Genomic DNA, 21873 nt, shown 5'->3' with positions numbered 1-21873 from the left:
ACACCACGTCCATGCCACTGAGTGCTGTGCTTCCCTGTGTGGGGGCAGCTGAGAGGTGGGAGGCCCTGGCTGTGGCCACTACCACAACCTTAACCGTGGTGAAATACGGCGCTTGCACCCCGGTTTCACCTCGTCGACTCATAATTTTCTGCTTTCTCTTTAATTACCTGGCAGCCTGCTTTCCTTCACATACTAATGGCCTCAAAATTAGTCCTCCAACCTCTATCCCTCTCTGCCCACAAGTGTTACCTGTAGAGAGAATCTCAGCTTCTCAGTTTTATTCTCCCCCACACCCCCAAGTTTCTACAAGCCTTTGAAGCGCATGGGGTTATTCTACACCCAGAGAAACTTGCCAGGCTCCATCCTGGATGACAAATCCCCCCCCAAAACGCTGCTGCTAGAGGCACCACGATGCTCTGAGGCTCCTATCGGAACTCGAGCTGCCTCCAACTGCGCCGCTTTATTTCTGGAAGCATTACGGTACTCCGGGCAGTGCCTCTGCTATTGTATTCCCGCCCGGAATTATTATTATTAAAGAAAACAAAGCTGCTGCTCGGCGGCGGCGCGGTTTCCGCAGGGGCGGATGTGCGCTGCGGGAACACGGGGAAGGGGGGGGGGGGGGCAGTAAGGACACCCCGAGTCCCCGAACTGCGGCGCGTTATTCGCGGGGTCTGATGAGGGGAAGGTGACGGGGTTGCGGGGCGCGGAGTCGGAAGCTCGGCGGGGCGGGAGGACAGACTCCGCGCCGCCCCTTCTCCCGCGTGTGGGGGAAGAGCCCCAGGGGCCTCTTGCACGGGCGGGGGAGGCGGGGCGGGTGGGTTCGGCTCCTCGTCCATCCCCCGCCCTCCCCCCCCGCGCCGCCGTTCCCACCTGCCCGCGTGTGCGCGTGGGGCGGCGCGCGGCCGCTAGGGGCGCCCTGGTACGCGGGCGCAGCGCTGCGCGGCGCAGTGCGCGGCCGGGAGGAGCCGGCGGGGCGGCGGGCGGGCGGCGCCGGTCGCTGCCTGCCCCCGGTAAGTGGAGCCCGGTGTGCGGCCCCGCCATGAACAGCATCAAGAGCGTACCGGCGCGGGTGCTGAGCCGCCGCGGCGGACACAGCCTGGAAGCGGAGCGGGAGCAGTTCGACAAGAGCCAGGTAAGGCAGGCGGAAGGGGGACGGGGTTGCTCCGGGACCGGCTCCGACCCCGGCTTGGGGCTGGGGACGCCGCGGGACCGGCCCGCTCCGTGGGGCAGCGCCTCGGGGCTCGCTGCGCGCTGTACGCGGAGGCTTTCTGGGTGAAGGGGGATGGGGGGGGGGGAGTCCCCGCTGGGCTCTGGGACCCCCCCGGCTTGGGGCGGCGCCGTCAGCGTCCGACCAACCTACCGACCGACCGACCGACCGACCCTGCTGCCGGCGCGGCGCACGCTCCCCCGCCTTCCCCACCGCTTCCTCCCGCCGCGGCCCCGGCGCGGTCCCGCGTGGGCACCTGCCCGTCCTGCCCCCCTCCCGGGCCGGGCATCGGGGTCAGTGCTCCTCCGTGTGCCGCCATCCCGGCGGGCAGCAGAGCTCCGGGCAGGCGGCGTGTTCCGTGTGTCCCGTCTCTCCCCCCCGCACCCTCCCAGGCCTTATCGGCAGGTAAACACGGCTCTGAGCGCACGGGGAAAGTTTATGGCCCCGGCTGTGCCGGAGGCTCGGCCGAGCCCGGGGGCTGCTGTGGCAAGAGCCCTGGGCTGCCCCACGGTGCCCACCGGTAACGTGCGTCTCCGCATCCCTGCGATGCTCCCGGTCCCGTAGTGGCCCGGGCTGTCCCAGTGAAACGGGGGGGCTGTTCAGCAGCGGGATGGGGATGGGGATGGCGTGTCCCCTGCGGGATAGGGTCACACGTGGGGACTCGGTGCCCAGCCCCAGGGAGTGTGGCAGAGCGAGATGACAGCTCAGACTCATTTGTGCCCCGCAGTGTCTGACTTGGGTGGGTGTCTGTAACCCTTCTTGTGGCCCCTGCAGTGTGGGCGACGCTCGAGCACTGTACGGCTTATGGGAAGTTGATTACTCCAATGGCTGTGGGCAGGGATGGACAGAGAGACGGGCTCGATTGCTGCTTGGGCAAAACCACCAGCGACCTCCTGACACGCATCCTCTGACCCCTCTGATTATTCGGGCTGGAAACTGGTTGCAGATATTTTTCCCCTTTGCCCTGTTGTGTTGCTGGCCCTTCCCCAGCCTCTGGAGAGCAACAGCAAAGGCAGGTGGTGATTTTGGGCCTTGCGGGGTCACGGTATGGCTCAGCCATACCAGGTAGGAAACGGAGCTTATTGGGTTTGGGGAGCAACACGAGAAAACCGGCAATTCCGGTTCCTTCTGGACACATCTCCTTGAGTCGTCCCGCTGGGCACCGCTGATAAAGAACTGTGGCGGCAGCTCTGCCTTGCGTGCCGAAGGGCAGCCCGTGCGGGAGCACGTCCTTCCTCCCCCCCTTCTGCCCTTCCATGGTGTCTTGGGCTTTTTGGTGGGATTTGTGCCCTTTGAGGTTGTGACTTTGATGGTGGCTGCAGGGCTGGTGGGGGCAGAGACATGTATGAGGCGAGCGGGTGGTCGCTCTCTGTTAGAGCTAAACTTCAGGCTTACTGGCTGATGCTCACATTGAACACCCAAAACTCACCTTCTTTTCTGGCATTCACTGAAAAACTGCCCTAAAAGAGCTTTAGACTAATGTAGTTTCCCGGAAGAGTGCTTTGGGTGAGAGCAAAACTGCTCCAATGTCAGTACACAGGTATTGATCTGCCTTTTAGGTCTAATTATAGCATCTGCGGAGACGGCCGCTGGTCGCCTTTGTATCACGGGGAGGCTGGTGGCACATCCGCTCCCTGTGTCTTTGCCAACCAGGGATTTCATGCCACCCTGGAAAACTACATGGCCAAAACCTCGTGCCGGCATCTCCTTTCCCTAGCGAAGGCTGGGGTGATGCCTGTGTGTCTGGACAGGGATTGACAGCCCTGGTGTGATCCTAGGTGCTTGTGGGTGATATGAAGGTCACCTGCTTTCCCTGAAAATGTTTTTTGAGGTCTTGTGTCAGGGTGGTGCAGACATCCCCCTTGGAGCAGCCATGTGAGGGGGGCAGGAAGCCACCGTCCCGCAGCAGGCACTGGCTCAGCAGGATGGCAGGAGGCAAAACCTGCCCTTCTCTGTGCCAAACTTTTACTTTTAAACAAGAAAGTTAAAAATCCAGCGACCTCCAGAGCCACCAGGAATACAGCCCGTGTGACTACCGAGCGGTGCCTTTTATGGTGTGATCTGGGAAGGAGAAGCGTTAGGAAGGGAACTCGGGAGCAGCTGTTTGGAGTTCAGCTGATTCGGCAGCCCTTGTGCTACCTGACCGGGGAGGTTTCCAGCTTGATGTCCTGCTGCCAAAAAAAAATCACTCCCCACCACGGTGTCGTGCCGGGACCCGGCATCCACCTGCTGGGTGGGGATCCCTGCGGGATGCTGGGGCTTCGGGGAGCCGTGGGCGAGGATGATCTCGGTGTAATTAAAAGCAACCTGGAAAGAAAGGGTGGATGTAAACTGCGCTCCTTCATTTGGGCGCTTTGATCCCAGCTTTAGTCACCGGCTTGGTACGTGAGGGCTGTGAGTAAGGCGTGAGGGCTGCACCCGTGTGGGCTCCCGCTGCCGGGCAGGTTTTGGGGTCGGACCTCCCTGCTGTGGGGAACCATCCGCAGGTGGCACAAAGGTTTTGGCTGCACTGGGTGCACGTCTGCAGTGATAACTGGGACCTGCCCATCTCCAGATGTGCCAGTGATGTCCCAAGAAGCCACATTGAAGGGTGAATCTCCCCTTTTCAGAGCCCAGCTTCATTGGGCAACTGGTGGGGACAACCTGAACCACACATGTCCAGCCTGCAGCATTGCTCTGTACCCATTTCTGGTCCCACCATCGTCTTTTTGGGGACCATCTGGTCAGCCCAGAGTTTGGAGCCAGCCTGACCTGGCAGCCCTGAGGGATTGGCATGGGTTTGGTGCCACCATGGTTTATCCAGGACCCTGCTGGACATGAGGTCTTTGTCGTGACAGTGCTGCAGGTGGGCTGGGGGCTGCCCCTGCGTGGGTTCACTCCTCTGTGCTGGACATAAAATGACTCAGTTGAAACCTTTGTGCTGAATCACTGAGGATGAAACCAGCCTCTCCGGCAGCTCCCAGGCTGAATTTTGGCTGGGTGAGCTGGAAGCGAGCTTATGGGCAGCAAGTGCAATGAAACCACCAGCACCAATAGGAATTACAGCTTGGTTTTGGGATGGGCCAGCTGGGTTCCAACCCTATCCCAGTCCTGCTGGGCAGTGCTGGGTGGCTGAGCTCCCATCCCCACAGATGTGGGCATTTCCTTTCCCTGGGGTCTGCCCTCATGTCATGCTTGGGCCCCTCTGGCTGCACCCCCTGCCCTGTGGGGCTGGAATCTGAGCCTGGCTCCAGGTTGGGATGATCATAGTGGGTTGGAGCGAGCACATCCTGCTGCTCCTGTGCACGGAGGGCAGGGCAAATCCAGGTTCAGGAGAAGTCTGTTCTGCCCCCTGCCTGTACGAAGCACCTCGGGAGGGTGCAGTCGCCCCTTTAGCAGCTCATAGCAAGATGTGTTTCCAAACCCCGCCTCGCAAACCCGTCGGCTCTGGCACACGACAGACCTCGCTTTCTGTCAATGAACCATCACGTTGGTGTTGTACTGGGAGGTGCCAGCAGCCCTGAGGACCCGCAGCACATCTCCGAGACGCGGTTGAGGGCACAGCCTCCCTGCCAGCTCCAGGCTTCTGGGTGGCTGCGGAGGCGACGGGCGCTTTGGGAGAGGCGGCTGCGCTGCAAGTGCCTGTTCCCGGGCGCTCCAGGCTCATTAACCTTCTGGGATAAGAGGATTACAGCAAGTCACCGGCTTAACTCTGCTGCTTTACGGCCCCACATGGCGGGGTAACGCCGGGGCTTCCCCGCTTGCAGGAAAGGCAAAACCAGCCCCTTTTCAAGCAGCTGTGCTCAGCGTTTCAGGACAGCCTGGCTTTTGTGGGATGCTCTCATGGTGTTCCTACCACTGTCGTACCCAGCTGATGGGCACAGCCATTCTGGGCTCATTTGGGGTGGCTTTGGTGCATCAATACTTGTGGCATTGCCCCTGCAGCAGGGCATCGGGTTCCTCCTGCATAAGTCAGGAGCACCCGATAACCCAGTGTCAGGTTGCTCCTCCTGTGGGAAAGCACCTTGGTTCAGCGCTGTCCCCTGGACCTATGGCTGTGCTGAGGCAGGTGCTTTCTCCTGGAGGGGAGATAAGTTAGGGGGTTTTATTTTAAATAAGGTTTTAGAGCTTGTGGAGCAGCAGGGAGGGACCAGGTTTCTCTTCCGGCACGAACGCTGGCGGCGGGGCCACTTCCTGCCTTCCCAGCTGGGACCTTTTGCCTCTGCTGGTGACCCGGAGCCGGTGAACACGGGCACAGCCTGAGCTCTCGTGTGAGGAGGGCAAAGTGGCTCAGTTGAGGCTGCAGGCACCTGGTGAGGAGGAAGAGGAGGAGGAGGATGAAGACCCTCATCAATCACAGCAACTCTGTTTTATAGCCTGTTGTCATGTAAAAGGCACAACCCACCCCCGCCTGGGGTCATCTTTTGGAACAAACCCGTAATTCAGAGCATGCTGTGATCAGAGACACTGACACACAGCTAATCCTCCACTGACCATCACTCCGCTCTGGTTTCTTGCTCCGTTGAAAAGGGCATCGCAGCCGCCGCTCCCTCCTTGCTCGGGGGCTGCCTTCTCCCCACGTGCTGTTTGCACGCAGGAAAATCACCCGCGGTTCAAAGACTCCTTGTGGTGATTAGACAAACAACCCTGGAATTTGGCATCTCGCTGTCGTCCTTTCGCGCTCCCCGGGCACACTGCTGAGTTCAGGCTGCAAAAATGCCGCTTGTTTCCTGGGGTGGGGTGAGAAAGGAGCCTCAGCAGCTGAGCGTGGCATGGTCCAGCTCCGACCCATCGTGCTGGGGATGGGGGTGGGGGCCTGTTTTTGTGTGTCATGAAGGGCTTTAAGGGGATAGATGCGTCATAAAATTCAGGGTTATTCCCTGAAAGCACCATTCCCCAGCTGGCAGCTCCAGGGGGGATGTGGGTTGGGGATGTGGGTTGGGGACTGTGAGGGTCACACCGCTGCTGACAGCCGCTTGCTCCTCTTCTTTGCTCCTCCTCTTGCAGGCCATCAGCATCAGCAAAGCCATAAATGCGCAGGAAGCGCCGGTGAAGGAGAAACATGCTCGCCGTATCCTTTCCTATCCTGGATGGCACAGAGGAGATGCGGCTGGGGAGGCAGGAGGGGTTTCACCCCATGGGGTTGCAGCTAGGGGTGGTTTGGGAGGCAGGAGACCCACGCAGAGCTTGGTTGGGCAGCATGTAGGTTTGTGTGTCGGTGAAAAACAAGAGCAGAGTGATACAATTGTGTTTCTTTGGCGATAAAACATGAAGGGCCCTGGTGTGTCCCAGGGGGATAAAAATAAAGGGGGGTTTAATCTGTGGGTGCAGCATCGTGCTGGTGGTCTCTGTGCCCACAGAACACTTGGTGCCTGTCCCCTTTTTAATGGTAGTTGAACAGGAATAGTGCCCACCCCACCCCCTGTTCCCACGTGTGTCCCATTGGCCTTGACCACAGTGAAGGGATCATCCTGGGGACACATCATGAGAAGGGAGCGTTCACCTTCTGGTCCTACGCCATCGGGCTGCCCCTGCCCAGCAGTGCCATCCTCAGCTGGAAGTTCTGCCACGTCCTGCACAAGGTCCTGCGCGATGGCCACCCCAACGTGAGTGTCCCTTCTGAAACGTCCCTCTGGCAAAGGGATGTTTTGGGCTTTTGCCAACATCCCTCTGCGCAGAGGGTGGGTTTCCTTCCCTGCCCAACCACCTTTCCTGGACCCTGGAGCTGCACAGCACTCTCTTTTCTCACATCTTTGAAACCTCCACACACACAAAACCTCAGCCCCTGGTTGTCACTGAAGGCCTTGAACATCCTCTCCACATCCAGATCTGTCCCCTTCCCCAGCTTCGGAGCAGGCAGGCGGGCGCTTGCCCAGCTCCATGCCAGGCCCACCATGCCGCATCCCTCCCATTTTTGTCCTCAGGTCCTCCAGGACTGCCAGAGGTACCGCAGCAACATCCGAGAGATGGGGGACCTGTGGGTAAGTGGGGCGAAGCGGATGTTTGCGCCTTCCTGGGGGCTTCGGGGTGGGTGCTCAAAAGCATCACGGGCATGAGGCGGGTAAAGCATGTGAGTTATGGGTTGCCTCTGACTCCACTGGGTGATGGTCACACAAGAGGGCAAGAGCTGTAGGGCCGACACGCGTTCGCTGGCACATGTGGGCTCTGCCAGGTCTGGTTGTATTGCCCAGGATTCACCACGTTTCCCCCCTTTGGCTCTGGCAGGGCCATTTGCACGACAGGTACGGGCAGCTGGTGAGCATCTACACACGGCTCCTCCTCACCAAGATCTCCTTCCACACCAAGGTGAGAGACTGCTGCCTCTGCACCCTGCCATGCCGGGGTATGAGGCTTCGCTGGGGCTTGTGTTGATCAACACTGTACTCGGCATTGGTGAGGCTGCACCTCGAGTGCTGGGTCCAGTTCTGGGCTCCTCACCATAAGAAGGACATCATGGTCCTCGAGTGAGTCCAGAGAAGGGCAACCAGGCTGCAGAAGGGGCTGAAGGGCAAATCATATGAGGAGCAGCTGAGGGAGCTGGGGGTGTTCAGCCTGGAGAAGAGGAGGCTGAGAGGAGACCTTATCACCACCTACAACTACCAGAAGGGAGAGTGTAGAGAGGTGGGCCAGGTGACAGGAGATAGGACAAGGGGAAATGGCCTCAAGCTGCACAAGGGCAGGGTCAGAGCAGATGTGAGGGAAAAGTTCTTCACTGAAGGAGTTGTGGGGATGTGGGACAGACTGCCCAGGGAGGGAGTTGAGTCACCATCCCTGGATGTGTTTAAAAAAAGGGTAGATGAGGTACTTAGGGATACAGTTTAGCACACGACAGGAACTGTTGGACTTGATGATCTTAAAGGTCTTTTCCAACCTTGTGATTCTGTGAACAAAAATACTAGCAGCAACTGCTGGGTTTGGTTCTTTTATTTTTCCTTTTACAAAGCATCCAGAGTTCCCACCGGGCCTTGAAGTGTCAGATGAGGTGCTGGAAAAGACCGCGGGGACGGATGTGAACAACATGTGAGTGTCTTGGTAGGAGCAAAGCAACCGGTGCACGGTCACCGGCTCTGCAGGATCCTGCTCCTGAAGTGGGGCCCGTGCCGGGCAGCCTGTGGCGACTTAGAATTTGGTTGGACGGTGCCTGATTCCTCCTGCACCCACAGAGTGGTGAGGAGTGGAAATGCAGGAAGCAAACCCACCAAATGCTTGTCAGTCTGAGCCCTCGCTGTTCCGAGGACCCGCGGTGAACGTGAGCACCCAGAGCAAGGATGTCTCTGCTGCTGGGTGCTAGATTTTGGGGGTGGCTTTTTTTGGCAGATTCCAGCTGACGGTCGAGCTGTTTGACTACCTGGACTGGGAGCTGAAGCTGTCAGAGTCAGGTGAGGAGGCGGCAGGTCCCTCCCGCTCGCCCCAGGGCTCTTGAGCAATAGTTTCGCTCTTTGGTCAGGAATGGCATTCCAGCTCCGAGGCTGAGGGCAGAGGCTTAGGTCCTTCCTTTTCCTCCTCCCATGAGGTTCCTGAGCTAACTTCTCAGCCAGATTCCCCCATCCATGCTCTAGAGAGCCAGTGTGTAGGAAAATATTTAAGGAACGTGGCTGCTTTCAGCCCACCTGAGTGGTGTGGGGTGTTGTTTTCAGTGCAGCGCTGCTCTGAATAGGTTTTTCTTTCTATTTGCTGCGATCATGTTAATCATAAGCATTGCCCAAATCCTTTCTGTTCCCCCCCAGCCCAAGCAGAGGATGGGGCCGTACCTCTTTTGAAACACTCATCTCCCCTCATTGAAATACCTCCTGGGAGAAGGGGAGTTCCTGCCTTTCCTTGCCTCCTTCTCCAGGAATTTTTGGGTGGCTTAAAAATGCAGCGGTTTCTTCCTCTGCTGCGAGTCAGGAACCATGGAGCTGCCCTGGAAAACAAGGCACAGAGGGAGAGACCGTGCTCCCGGCTCCCGGCAGGCTCCCGCTTCTCCTCCTGACCCAGTTATACAGAGAATTTATATTCATAAATACTTTAAAGCTGAGCAGGGAAGAAGCCAGGGTGGATATGCTGGCTGGATTGCTGCCAAGGAAAGGGATCTGTTTCGGAGCCGGGGCAGGTGAGGCTGCGATGCCACAGGCTCGACCCCTGCACGGTTAAATAGAGCAGAGCAAAACCCCCTCACCTTCTTCCCCAGCAGCACTGTGCAGCCACCCTGCATCATCCTGAGGTTAAATCCCTCCTTTCTGGGGTCAGGGTATCCAGGACAGAGCTGCATACCCCTTCTCTCTGACAGAACGGTCCCTTTGGGTGTTGTTTTTAGGCAGAGTAAGGTTGTCTGTGGCTCGGTGGAGCAAGCTGAGCAGCAGCCCCAGCAGTTACCCCGTGTCCCAGCACAGCCACGTCTGCTGTGGTTAATGATCAAGCTGAGGTGCCCGGAGCGGGGCGGCTCTGCAAACACAGCCCGGCGCCTCACCACGCTCAACCCTTCAGTTTTCAGGCAGCTCAACACCTCGATGGCGGTGTCGCAGATGTCGGCGGTGCAGTGCCGCCTGGCCCCCCTCATCCAGGTCATCCAGGACTGCAGCCACCTCTACCACTACGCTGTCAAGTTGATGTTCAAGCTGCACTCCTGTGAGTCCCCAGGGATGTGTCCCACGTTGGTCTTTTCCCTGGGTCAGGCTTCTGGCTGGGTTCTTGGGGATCAGACTTCTGTGGATGCATGCATCGCATCACCACGTATCCCCCCGCTCTGTGGACCTGCTCCATCCCATGCAGACATCCTGGATGAAGGAATTAGAAGGACTCATCCTTGCTTAATTCAAACCCATGTGCCTTGGCCCACCAGTGCCCTGCATGGGATTGCTGTGCAGTGCAGCACCAGGGACCTTCTGCAGTTTATTCAGGGTTTTTCTCCCTGTGCCACATCCCTGGTCCCTTTACCAGGGATGGGAACACCCACCCTGACCCTCACATCCTGCTCCCACAGGAAGGTTACCTACTGGCCTTTGCAGCCATTGGGATCTGGGTGCATGTGAATAAATTTGCAGCCCTAGATGGGTCACAGCTGTCCCTCCTCATCATCACAGGTCTGCCAGCCGACACGCTGCAGGGCCACCGAGACCGTTTCCATGAGCAGTTCCGCAGGTAACCTGGGGTCAAAAGTGGGCAGGGTCCCTTCCCTCCTGCCGAGACCCCTCTCCACCTTCCCTGCAAGTGTTTTCTCTTTCCTCGCCTCTTCAGTCTCAAAAACTTCTTCAAGAAAGCATCCGACATGCTGTACTTCAAGCGGCTCATCCAGATCCCTCGGCTGCCAGAGGTAGGGCAGGGGTTTGGTGTGGTGCCCGTGTGCGATGCTTTGGAGGGCTGGTGGGTTCCGGGTGCACTGGGGTGTCCCCACAGATGTGGTCAGAGTCTGGGGACACTGTACAGGGATGGCTGCCTCCCTCCCCTTGGCCATCTGCCTGCAGTGGTTCCCAGAAACCCAGGCAATGCTGCTGCAACTTCTTGTCCCTGCAGAGCCCCCCAAACTTCTTGCGGGCATCCGCGTTGGCCGAGCATGTGAAACCAGTGGTCGTCATCCCTGAGGAAGCCCCTGAGGATGAGGAGCCAGAGAACCTCATTGAGATCAGCACAGCTTCCACTGTGGAGCCACAGGTGGGGCACAGGGATGGGATGGGGACTGTGGGATGTGGGGGCAGACAGGTACCTGCAGCTTGGCTCAGCTTGGACCCCTGTCTTCCCCAGGTCACCTCAGATATATTTGACCAAACCTTTGGGCCACCCAATGGCATTCGGGATGACAGGTACGGGGATCCATGGTGGCAGAGGGGGGGCAGCCGCTGCCGCGTGGCACCAACCTGCTTCTCTGCAGGGATGCACAGATCGAGAGCCTGAGGAAGGAGGTGGACATGCTCCGTGCAGAGATGGAGAAGATTAAATTGGAGGTAAAGCCTGGCCAGGGAGGAGCTGTTGTGGGAGAGCAGGGTGGGGTTTGGTGCTGTTTCGTGGAAACTGTACTGGGATGCAGCAGGAGTGGGGTCCTGGCACACAGCACCATGTTTTGCAGGCTCCCCCAGTGCCAGGACCTGTCTCCTGTTGGGGATGGGTTGGAGGTATGAGAGACCTGTCCCACCTGGCTGTTAGCAGCCGGGACAGAGCAGCTCTCAGGGCTTGGTAGGGGGAGAGCTTCCTGTGCATCTCACGGCTTCTTTGCCCAGATCTGGGCACCTGGATGTGGGGAGGGCAGGGGGGTAGGGATGATGGAGAGGAGGGTGGGGGGTAGGCGTGATGCTGGGGAAGGCAGGGCTTAGGGATGATGCTGGGATCAGTACAGGGCAATGCCCCGGTGCCTGATGGTGTCCCACAGGCGCAGCGGTACATCACGCAGCTCAAGGCGCAGGTGAACAGCCTGGAAGGCGAAGTGGAGGAGCAGCGCAAGCAGAAGCAGAAGGCGCTGGTGGACAACGAGCAGCTGCGGGATGAGCTGGAGAGGCTGCAGAGGGCAAAGCAGGACAGCGACCGGTCCCAGCGGCTCTGCGCCGAAGCAGAAAGTACGTGCCCCACGGCGCTGGTTGGCCGCAGGACGCCTGTGCCGCGGTTGCTGATGGTTTCTCACCCCCTTCAGAGAAAGCCAACGCCACTGAGATCCGCTACACGAAGCTGAAGGAGAAGCACAGCGAGCTCATCAACACGCATGCTGAACTCCTGAGGAAGGTAACGCTGCTGCCCACCCCAGGCAAGGACCCACCACTGCCAGCATGGCTCTGACTTACCCAGCCACCCCCGTATCAGTCCTGTCGCCCTGCACCCAGGGACTTCTGAGCACCGGGTGTGGGGGGCACCCCTTGGGTTCATGCCTGACAATGGCCGGGGGTTTGGATTCTGTGAAAAGACATCTCCAGGCTCCACCCCCCAGCCAGAGTTTGGGCAGAGCAAGCAGGGCAGTGGTGAGGGTTGTCCCCCTGACCCAAATGCCCACTAATCCCAGCATCCCCATGCAGAACGCTGACACAGCCAAGCAGCTGACGGTCACGCAGCAGAGCCAGGAGGAGGTGGCACGTGTGAAGGAGCAGCTGGCGTTTCAGGTGGAGCAGGTCAAGCGGGAGGCTGAGATGAAGGTGAGCCAATGGCCCCGCTAGCCCAGCCCTGAGCCTTCCCAGCCCAGCAGATGTGGTGACCGAGCACAGTTTGGGTGCCAGGCATATGGGTGGGTGTTGGTGTTGGTCCCTGGTCCAGGGAAGAGTTGCCCTGGCTCCTTAGGAAGGTGGTGTTCAATGAGTGCTTTGTTCCTTCTTGCCCAAATCTCCCATTTCTTCCCCCAAGAAAATTCCACAGTTGATGGGTTTGGGTGCTTTTATTCTCCTGGACCCAAGCTGGTGGCTGCTCCCAAAACTCCTGCCTTGGGGAAATGATTCCACTGTCACCCCCTCCCTGAGACCCTGAAAACCCCTCCTGCAAAATATGGCCAGGCCTGTTCCTGCTGCCCTGGCCACACGCTGGTGCCAAGCAGGGCCAAAGTGCCTTTGGAGCAGCTGAGCCCCCAGCATGGACATGTGGTTGCAGCTGGAGGACCAGAGTGTGCAGATGGAGCAGCTGCGGCAGGAGCTGGACGCCCGGCGGGAGGAGCTGGACCAGGCGCAGCGCTCGCTCAGCCACGCCAAGCAGGTACAGGGCTGGGGCACGGGGTGCACCCACATCCCCCTCACAAATCCCTGTCATGCGAGACGGAACGCCTGCCACCACTGCCAGGCTGGCAGCCCAGGAAACTGCCATGGGGCCAAACATGGGTCTACCCCATCTGTGTCAAGAGCTGAACATGTCCTCAGCCTCCTCTCCATGTAACTGTTGGGCTCATGACACGGTGACAGGTGAGTGACGGGGGTGTCCTGACCATATTGACAGGCAGGCACAGAGCTCAGTGCCCAGGTGGAGGCCCTGCATGCTGAGAAGGAGGTGCTGAGGCGGTCGGTGAGCGAGAAGGAGTGTGAGCTGCTCTCTGTGCGCGGCCTGGTCGAGGAGAAGGAGCTGCAGCTGAGCCAGGAGGCAGATAAGGCCACGAGGGAGATCCGTGAGCTGCAGGGCAGGCTCCTGGAGAAGGTACCGTGCTGTGTGGGGAGCCTGGTGCCCCTCCACTCACTGGGGCAAGACATGTTTTGAGGATACTGAGTACCTGGGGGGCTTAGCTGAGCCATCGCCAGTGTAGCTGGTGGTGTGTGACCTGCACCAGCATTAATGGGATGCCAGTGGGCTCTCTGGGGACATGCTGGTGACAGGTCCTGTGCCCCGGCTATGCCACCCACACATCCCTCCTGCCTCGCAGAGCAACCAGGAGCACAGCCTGCAGCAGAAGCTGCTGGATGAGCAGTTCAGCATCCTGCAGGAGACAGTGCGGGAGGCGGAGGACATCCTCCGCGATGCGATCGCCAAGCTGGATGACCCATTGCACATCCGCTGCACCAGTTCCCCAGGTACATCCTGCTTCATCATGGGTGCTATGGCCCCCTTCTCCCACGGAGAAACCTAATGCTGCATCTCAGCTACCCCCAAGCATCTTACCCACCACATACCACACCTGAGGAGCATGGGGTCTGGCTTCCCAGGGTCAATGTTTAGCTTCACACAGGACTATTTTGCTGTAGTGACTCAGATTTCAGTGTCGCCCCCCAGCCGGTGCTGTGAGGCCCAAAGCCATCTTGGCTTCGGTGCCTCACGAAGTCAGTGCTTGTGCTTGTTCTGTCTGCAGCCAGATCGTGCTAACGAAGTTGCCTTCATTGCAGATTACCTGCTCAGCCGGGCACAGGCAGCACTAGAGTCTGTGGACACCCTGGAGAACGGGCACGCGCAGTACGTGGCCTCCATGGCAGGTACCTGGGGCTGGGGACCGGTGGCATTGCTCGTGTCTTGCTTTTATTGTTATATGTCCAGCAGCTCCCAGCTCCTTCAGGGCTGATGGGAAATGTGGAGTCCCTGGTGACTGGGGACATGGTGGGTGGAGATGGGGTGGGGGTCCACATGTGCTCATTTGACCTCCATGTGTGGACCTCCAAGCACCTGTGAGCTTGGAGGGGTCAATGCAACCTCTCCAAGCTCTTGTACTGATTCTTGGGTACCTTCGAGGGTGGGTTGGATCCCTGGGGAGCAGCAGGTGAAGTCCCAGGCTGGTAACACCTGACTGCATCCTCTCACCGCAGATGCTGCGGGGCTGGTAGGGGCTCTGGCCCTCTTTGCTCACCTGACAGCTGATACCATTGTGAACGGCAGTGCCACATCCCACCTGGCTCCCACTGACCATGCTGACCGTGAGTGCTGGGCACAGACACAGCAGATGCTGGGAGGATTTTTTTCCTTGTGGGGCTTGGTTTTGGGGTGTCTGTGCCAAAACCCCCTCTGGCGGGGGCTGGGTATGGGTCAGATCTTCCCTGGGAGCAGCACGGTCCCCCCAGTTCCCTGTGCTCCCCTTCCTGACTTTCCCTCCCCTCCAGTTCCCCTTCCTGTGCCAGGAACAGGCTGAAAGCCGCTGGTACTCAGCATCATCTCCACGGCCGAGGGGAGAAGGAAGAGGAGGGTGGCAGGGCTGGGACAGAGTTCCCCTTGCCCACCAAGGCTCCTGACACTGACCAATCCATCCTTTCCCCAGGGCTGACAGAGACATGCCGGGACTGTGGGCAGCGGAGCCTGGACTACCTGGGCGAGCTGAAGGACAAGGAGCTGCTGCGGCGCGCCAAGCTGGGGGACGTGCGGCAGGCGCTGCGGGGGGTCCTGCAGCTGGCCCAGGTAAGAGCCCAGCGCTCCCACCTTCCTGCCCACGGCTGATGGGGTGGGTTAGTTACTGACCTTGGTATTTCCTAAAGGAAAACTCCAAGCAAGAGCAGTTAATGCAGGAGGATGCTGGCTCTGTTTTCCCAGGGTAGGGTGGTTGGTTGCTCATTGTCTTCTGGCTGCATTCCTGGGAGGCAACAGACATGCTTTTTTGGATTTTTTTTCCCAAAAAATCCCAGCCCCTCCAAACCCCCATGGCTTTCTCCAGTGTCCAAGGCTGAAATTGGAGATGCTGGCTTGGTGTGAGCAATTTGGGGTAGCTTGTTCCCCACACCCAGCTCTTCTTGAGCTATCTCAGCTTCCATGTAGAGAGACCCTGCCAGGTGGTGCACAGAGTCACCCTCAGATCAGATGAAGCCTTTAAGCCTGATAACCCCTGTGGAAAAACCTTCCCAACTTTCAGATGTGTCTTTTGTGAAGCCCCCATTGGTCTTTTCCACTACATCACTGTTAAGTCGAAAGCTGCCAGCTCCCTGGTGCCTGCTGGAGCCCTGCCCTGCTGGAAACTGCTTCTGGGATTGAGTGTTTTCACCTCCATTTGGGGCATTTGTTCCCTCTGAGGGGTTACCTGACCCATGTTTGCTACACATCAGTGGCACATATCCCTCCACCCTTGCAGTCTGCAGAGCACTGCTCCTGCAGCTTTATTTATTGAGGATGACAGAAAGTGGGTTGAATCCCTTGGTTTGGTGTTACTCGTTACAAATAACTCCTTTCTCTCCCTTTGCCTGATCCTCCCGGTGGCTGCTGCCTCCTCGAGCAGGAGCTGAGGCCCAAGAGCTTGGACATCAAGCAAGAAGAGTTGGGGGACATGGTTGAGAAGGAGATGGCGTCCACCTCTGAGGCAATCGAGGATGCTGTTAGGCGGATAGAGGTGAGACAGAACTGCAGGATGGGATGTTTTGGTGCCTTGGGGTGGCAAAGCACACCCAGCTCTCCTTCACTCTGCTCACCCTCGCAGCAGCATCCCATCCACCCTCCCTCTTGTGTTTTCCCAACAGGAGATGATGAGCCAGGCCAGAAATGAAAGTTCTGGTGTTAAGCTGGAAGTGAATGAGCGGTGAGTTTTGAGGGGTGACAAGCCACAGGCGTGTTCCTGCCACGTGCCTGTACCCTGCCCATCTGTGCCGTGCGTGCTGCATTGTCCTGATGCTGGGCACGAAATTCTCTTCAGAAGGGTGGACCTTTGCCTTGCATGTCCAAGCCAATTGTTTGTGGCAGCTTTGTGGGCTGCTCAGAAGTAACCTGCAGGCTGGCTGGCCTCCAAAAGTGATGTGTTTTCTAGCTGAGGCCCAAGCCTGCTTCCCCAGACGCATTGTCAGAGGATGCTGAATGCTTTTCTCTTCTTTCCCTACAGGATTCTGAACTCCTGCACAGACCTGATGAAGGTCAGTACCACAGAAACCTACCTGGGACGGCAGAGACTCCACAAAACTCTTAACTTCCCACCATGGGCAGCACCAATCCTCTACAAAATCCCCATCAAGCACCAAAAACTCTTTTCCTTCATTCCAGGCTATTCGGCTCCTTGTAATGACATCTACGAACCTCCAGAAGGAGATAGTAGAAAGTGGCCGGGTAAGTCGTCCTTTATGCTCATCTCTCCTCACCGACCTGAAATATGGGAGAATTTCCCAGGATTTGCAGAAACACTCTGAATTCTGAGGTTTCTGTGTTAGCAGTAGTCTGGCTGTCCCACTCACTGCAGACAAGCTGCTCAGCCCCGTGCTCTCTGCATGCATTGCTGTCACCTCTGCAGAGTCTCAGCCATCTAAAGACCATGGCCCAATCTTGTGGGTCTTAAACCCAGGCTAAATTTGCAAGCTTGGGGTTCCCAAGCTTGACAGGTATTTGAGCTTGACACCAGGCAGGCTGGTAAGAGTGACTTGAAGGGCACAGAAATGCTGCTGATCCATTGATCGGTCTCTTGATGGACTTTTCCAACCTAAACTGTTCAAGGATCCTGTGATTTATGGCTTTAAATATGTTTTTTATATATTGCTGTGTTTTATATTGGTATTTTCGATGGATTTATGAATTCATATATTGTTGTATATTAGAAATGAGTTAATACAGGCCATAATATTCTCATAACAACAGGGGGCAGCAACAACTCAGGAGTTTTACGCCAAGAACTCGCGCTGGACGGAAGGGCTGATCTCTGCCTCCAAGGCGGTGGGCTGGGGAGCCACGCAGCTGGTGTAGGTACCCCCAGGACTTCTCCTGGGACCTCTCCTGAGGCGGCTGTGGGAGGCTCCACGTGCTGCTCCCAGGACCAACCCATGCTTCTCCATCACCCGATGATGCTGCAGAGCGTGATTGCTCATTCCTTAATGGAGCATCGTAGTCCGTATCGGACCAGTCACTGAAATAGGGCCAACCAGTTCCTCCCTGGTTGTAAAATACAAAAGCTGCCACAATCCAATGCTCCACATCCCAGTCACTGCTCAGATGGTTGTGGAGGGGGTGCCTGGGGCCAGGGCAGGAAGCTTTAAGCTTCTCATCCCTTAGTTATGGAAGCACAGTTCTGCCTCCTTTGCTATTTTATACCCATCCAAGTCTGGATCTGGGCTTTGAGTAGTTTCCTTTGCAAATGAGCTTTAAATAATAACCAGTAGAGCTGCAGATTCAAAATCTGACCCTGATTTCCAAGGGATGGGTATAAATCACCTGCATTTGCTTCACAGTGCACAGCGAGTATCTAACGTGATCTCCCTTCCGCTCCGTACTGCAGAGAGGCAGCAGACAGAGTTGTCCTGCACACAGGCAAATACGAAGAGCTGATCGTCTGCTCCCATGAAATTGCTGCCAGCACGGCCCAACTGGTGGCTGCCTCCAAGGTGAGTGTCCCAGCAGGACGGTCTGCATGTGGCTCATCAGGCTTTAAGTTGTTTTGGTGCTGTGATTTTGTCCCTTGGATGCTTTTGGCACGTGGCTGTCCTGTCCCTCAGTCAGTCCTCCCAGAGCAGGGAGGAAGGGAAGCTCTCGCTCTTCTCAAGTCATTCTGTAATTTTGAGTCCATGTGTCTTCAGCTGCATGGATATTCCCCACCCAGCAAAGCTTGCTGGGGAAATGAAGATGTATAAAATCTCCTGTCTTCCTCTTGTCAAGCTGATTGTGGAAAGAAAATGTTAATAAGTAATGAGAAACCCTGACTAAGCAGCTGCAGGAGCAGCAGCGAGAGTGATGGATTTTGGTCTTCACCACCTTTCCTGCTGGTGTGGGTGAAATTGGGGCGGGTAGAGGTTTCAGTGATCAAATGGAGATGCTTTTTGGGGGAGGAGGACCCATACTGCTCTTTCCAGCAGGTGGTTTTAAAATTCAGAATAGCTCTGTCTGCACTGGTGCTGCTTATCCATGTGTGCCCGGCTCAGGTCGGAGTAGAGCTGGTTTGGTGTCCTGAGGCTGAAGGAACTTGCTGGGGTCTTTTTGACTGGCCATGATGGGATCATCAGGAATAAACACGTGTCTGTCTGTCCTTTCCACCCCTCAGTTTTCACACTTGAGAGGTGCTGTGACACTGTCTGCTTAGGGTCTCTGCTCTAACGTAGAACATGAGGGCTCTCTGGAGCTGGTGAGTACCTGTGCAGAGGTGCCATGGGCATCCACCACCCTCCCTGTGCTCTTTGCAGGTGAAAGCTGAGAAGAGCAGCAGGAACCTGGGCCGGCTGCAGGAGTGCTCACGCAACGTCAACGAGATGGCAGCCAATGTGGTGGCTTCTACCAAGTCAGGGCAAGAGCAGATTGAGGAGAAGGGTAAGGGTTTTTTATGAAGAGGACCTCCACCTCCCCTATCCCTTTCTGGCTGCCTCTGCTTTGGCATGTGAGGGTTCTCTACAAGGGGAGCGCTCAGTGAGGACTCCCACTTTTCTCCACAGACACCATGGACTTTTCGGGCATGTCCCTCATCAAGTTGAAGAAGGAAGAGATGGAAACACAGGTATGGTGATGAGGGTGGATTTGGGACTACCAGCCTCAGGCCAGGCTGAGGTCCTGATCCAGACCCACACAAGGTGTGGGGGGTCCTTCTGCCTCCCTCCCCAGTGCAGCACTGGTGGTGAATTGGGAGGGATGATCACACCCCCAGGGTGCACAAGCCCCAGAATGTCTGTTTGTGTGCAGGTGAAGGTCCTGGAGCTGGAGAAGCGTCTGGAGGGCGAGCGGGTGCGCCTGGGTGAGCTGAGGAAGCAGCACTACGCCCTGGCCGGGGGTTACGATGCCGCTGAGGACGGGGAGGCGAAGCCGGCGCCAGCCCCCAGGCGAGGTATCCTCAAGAAGCCCCCCCTGCCCCAGAAGCCCGGCCACGGGGAGGTAGGGTCCCCAGAGGGGGTGTGAAATCTGCGTGGGGAGGTCTGTTCACAGCACGAGCGACTGGTATTTCATTTCTCCCCTTCTCATTTCAGCTTGAGCGAGACGCCGGCCTACCCCTTCCTGACAGGCCCAACTTCTAGCAGGGGCTGGCTGCTCGCAGCCGATCGCGTTGCCTTCGCGCTGCCGTGCCTTCATGCGCGGGGGGCTCCTCACCGCCTGGCCTGGAAAACTGGATCTTTTTAAATATATATATATATATTTTATTTTTATTTTTTCTTGATTCCTGTCTGTAGAAGGAGAGGTGCTCTGGCCGGCTCCCCGGGAGGCGCGGGATGCCCTCTTCCTCCCGCCCTGCCACCTGGCTCTCCTGCTTTAATTTAATTTGGGGTTTGTTTGGGTTAATTTTTTTGTTTTGTTAAATTTTTTTAAACTTTATCAGCACTAGAAGTTTCCAGTAAATGTAGCTCTCCACTGTACTGCTGGGACCCTTTTGAAAACTGTGAACTGTTTTTAAAGGAGGAAACCATTGGGCTTTTCTTGCAACTGTTTTCTAAATTCCCCTTTTTTCAGCCCAAGGAATAATCTGCTTTGTTTCAGCCTGGGATCAACCCTTAGCACTAAGGCAGCCGGTAGCAGCGGAGGTTTTTAGGGGACAGAGCAGTTACTGGCACACACTGGCAATAAGGATACCAACTTCTTTTGGGTTTTTTTTTCCTCCCTTTTCTATTTTTTATTATTACAGCAATGGTGGGAGATCAGTTGCGTTACGTTTTATATTTAAGATAATTAAGAGAATTAAATCTAACCGTGGCCTGCAGGAGCTGGGGGATAGAGAAATCTGCAGCAATAAGGAATTACTGATGGGGAGGGACATGGGGCTGGAAGAAAAATCCTGTCAGCTCTCTCTTCCCTTGGAGCTACTCCCACGATGTAGATTATTAAAGAAGCAATATTTAAAATACATGTTGTGATGCCTGGTCAGCTTGTCAGTGGGGCTGGGGTGAGGGTCGTGGTGTGGGGCTCTGCTGCTTGAAGCAAGTCATCCCCGAATCATGGGGCAGCACAAGGTGGTAAGGTGCCTCGGAGGAATTAGTTCAAGTGCCAGGGACAGGCTGGGGGTGTGGGACATGGGGACATCAAGGGGTCTGGATCTGGTGTTACATTACTATGTATACAGCTACCCACAGATACATGGTTATGGATATCTTATACATCCTTGTACATACCTATACCTGCTTTGGAGTTTCGTTTCTTTCAGCCACTTCTCTGGGTACAAGGAAGTGCTTTCTGCAGTCGCTCACAGTCTATTTATAGTGTGTGATACAGATCTATTTGCTGAGAGGCTGACGTCATCCAAACTGCTCACATTATTACACCGCACAGCAGAAACCCTGCTCAATCAAGGATGCTAACTTTTAAAGCTCCCTAAGTCTCACCACAGCTATTTTTAAAGAATTCAGAAATAAAAGGTGGCGTTAAGACCAGGGCAATGGGTACATGTAAGGTTAAGGAGCACTGCTGGCTCAAAATGATTTACTTACCTCTATGGATACCTGCGGGGCCACAGGTATGACCACCCAGGCCAGCATGTACAAAGTCTCACCAAAATATCACCAAAACCCAAAAAAACAAAGCTCCAAAAGCCAAAGACTAACAATAAGCTTCATCCAAAAGCTTACTGGTCAGTCTAAGATTTAAGTCCCAGACTTTTCAGAAAGTATTTGCTGTTTGTAGCAGATTAAAAAATGAAATAAATTAATTTAAAAAATAAAAGTAATTTAAAAAAAATCATACCTGCCACCTGTGTAAACAAAGGTTTAGTTTGAGACTCCATCAAGACATCCCACCATACAGGACTCAGTTAATGAGGGTTAAATACCATTACTGTAGCAGCATGAAAACATGATGTTTAACTTGATGAGTTACCGAGAACAAATTTCAGTCAGAACCTGGAACAAAAGCAACAGGAAAAGAACCAAGTTGTGACATACTGCATTGTGCTCCCCATGGTTAGCACAGCCCCATTTATTTCTCCAGCAGCAGCAGCTTTCAAACAGCCTGTTACCAGCACCCTCCTGTCCCCTCCCTTGGCAGCCACAGCACCGGGAACCACAAAGGACTTTGAGAGGAGCTCTCAGAGAACTGAAGTCCTGCTCAGCATTGCTAGAGACAGAGGCTACAAACCATGGCTGGCTCGTAGGTCACTGCAGGGAGACAAAAGGCCATTGAACTCCAGCACAGGAATAGAAACACTGCTCTGACCTGCTCCAGGAGGTCAGGGAAAGAGAAAACACTTCTGTGCAGGTATGTTTATAAGAGCCCTTAATTGAAGCTGCCAACAGCAGCTTGGGAGGCAGGGAATTCTTCTCTCTTCCGGGGACTATGGCTGAGCTGTGTCCAGCTGGGCAGGGCAAGGTGTGATGATGGAGTTTCCTGAATGGCCAAAACAGAAACAAAACCCAACTTGGAGAATAGACACACATCAGTCAGTCGTTGAAGCAAGGCCTCACAGGTTGGTAAGTTTAAATCAAACCAGAGAAGCACAGCTGGCATGTGCCACCCTTATGGACCATCCATCACAA

General features: G+C 56.2%; 1 protein-coding gene across 1 annotated transcript; it reads left to right on the top strand.

The window, feature by feature from the left end:
* Positions 1–1039: 1039 nt before the first annotated feature.
* HIP1R (huntingtin interacting protein 1 related) lies at positions 1040–20246 on the top strand (the record flags this gene model as incomplete). Its single annotated transcript, XM_084271959.1, has 32 exons — positions 1040–1132; positions 6194–6257; positions 6650–6792; positions 7111–7167; positions 7412–7492; positions 8130–8206; positions 8504–8565; positions 9653–9793; positions 10249–10306; positions 10403–10478; positions 10679–10816; positions 10907–10965; positions 11034–11106; positions 11529–11712; positions 11787–11875; positions 12163–12279; positions 12725–12826; positions 13064–13258; positions 13482–13629; positions 13939–14025; positions 14353–14460; positions 14799–14935; positions 15744–15854; positions 15982–16040; positions 16338–16368; positions 16496–16558; positions 17081–17181; positions 17715–17820; positions 18613–18736; positions 18859–18920; positions 19103–19291; positions 19384–20246. 32 exons carry the CDS (start codon positions 1040–1042, stop codon positions 19429–19431), a joined length of 3183 nt encoding a protein of 1060 aa, XP_084128085.1. The 3' UTR covers positions 19432–20246.
* Between the last annotated feature and the right edge of the window lie 1627 nt (positions 20247–21873).

The sequence above is a fragment of the Gallinula chloropus genome (genome assembly GCF_964237585.1).
Source record: "Gallinula chloropus genome assembly, chromosome: 17".
NCBI classification, from domain to species: Eukaryota; Metazoa; Chordata; class Aves; order Gruiformes; family Rallidae; genus Gallinula; species Gallinula chloropus.
The sequence above is the reverse complement of the archived record's forward strand: the minus strand, read 5'-3'. Positions and strand labels throughout refer to the sequence as shown.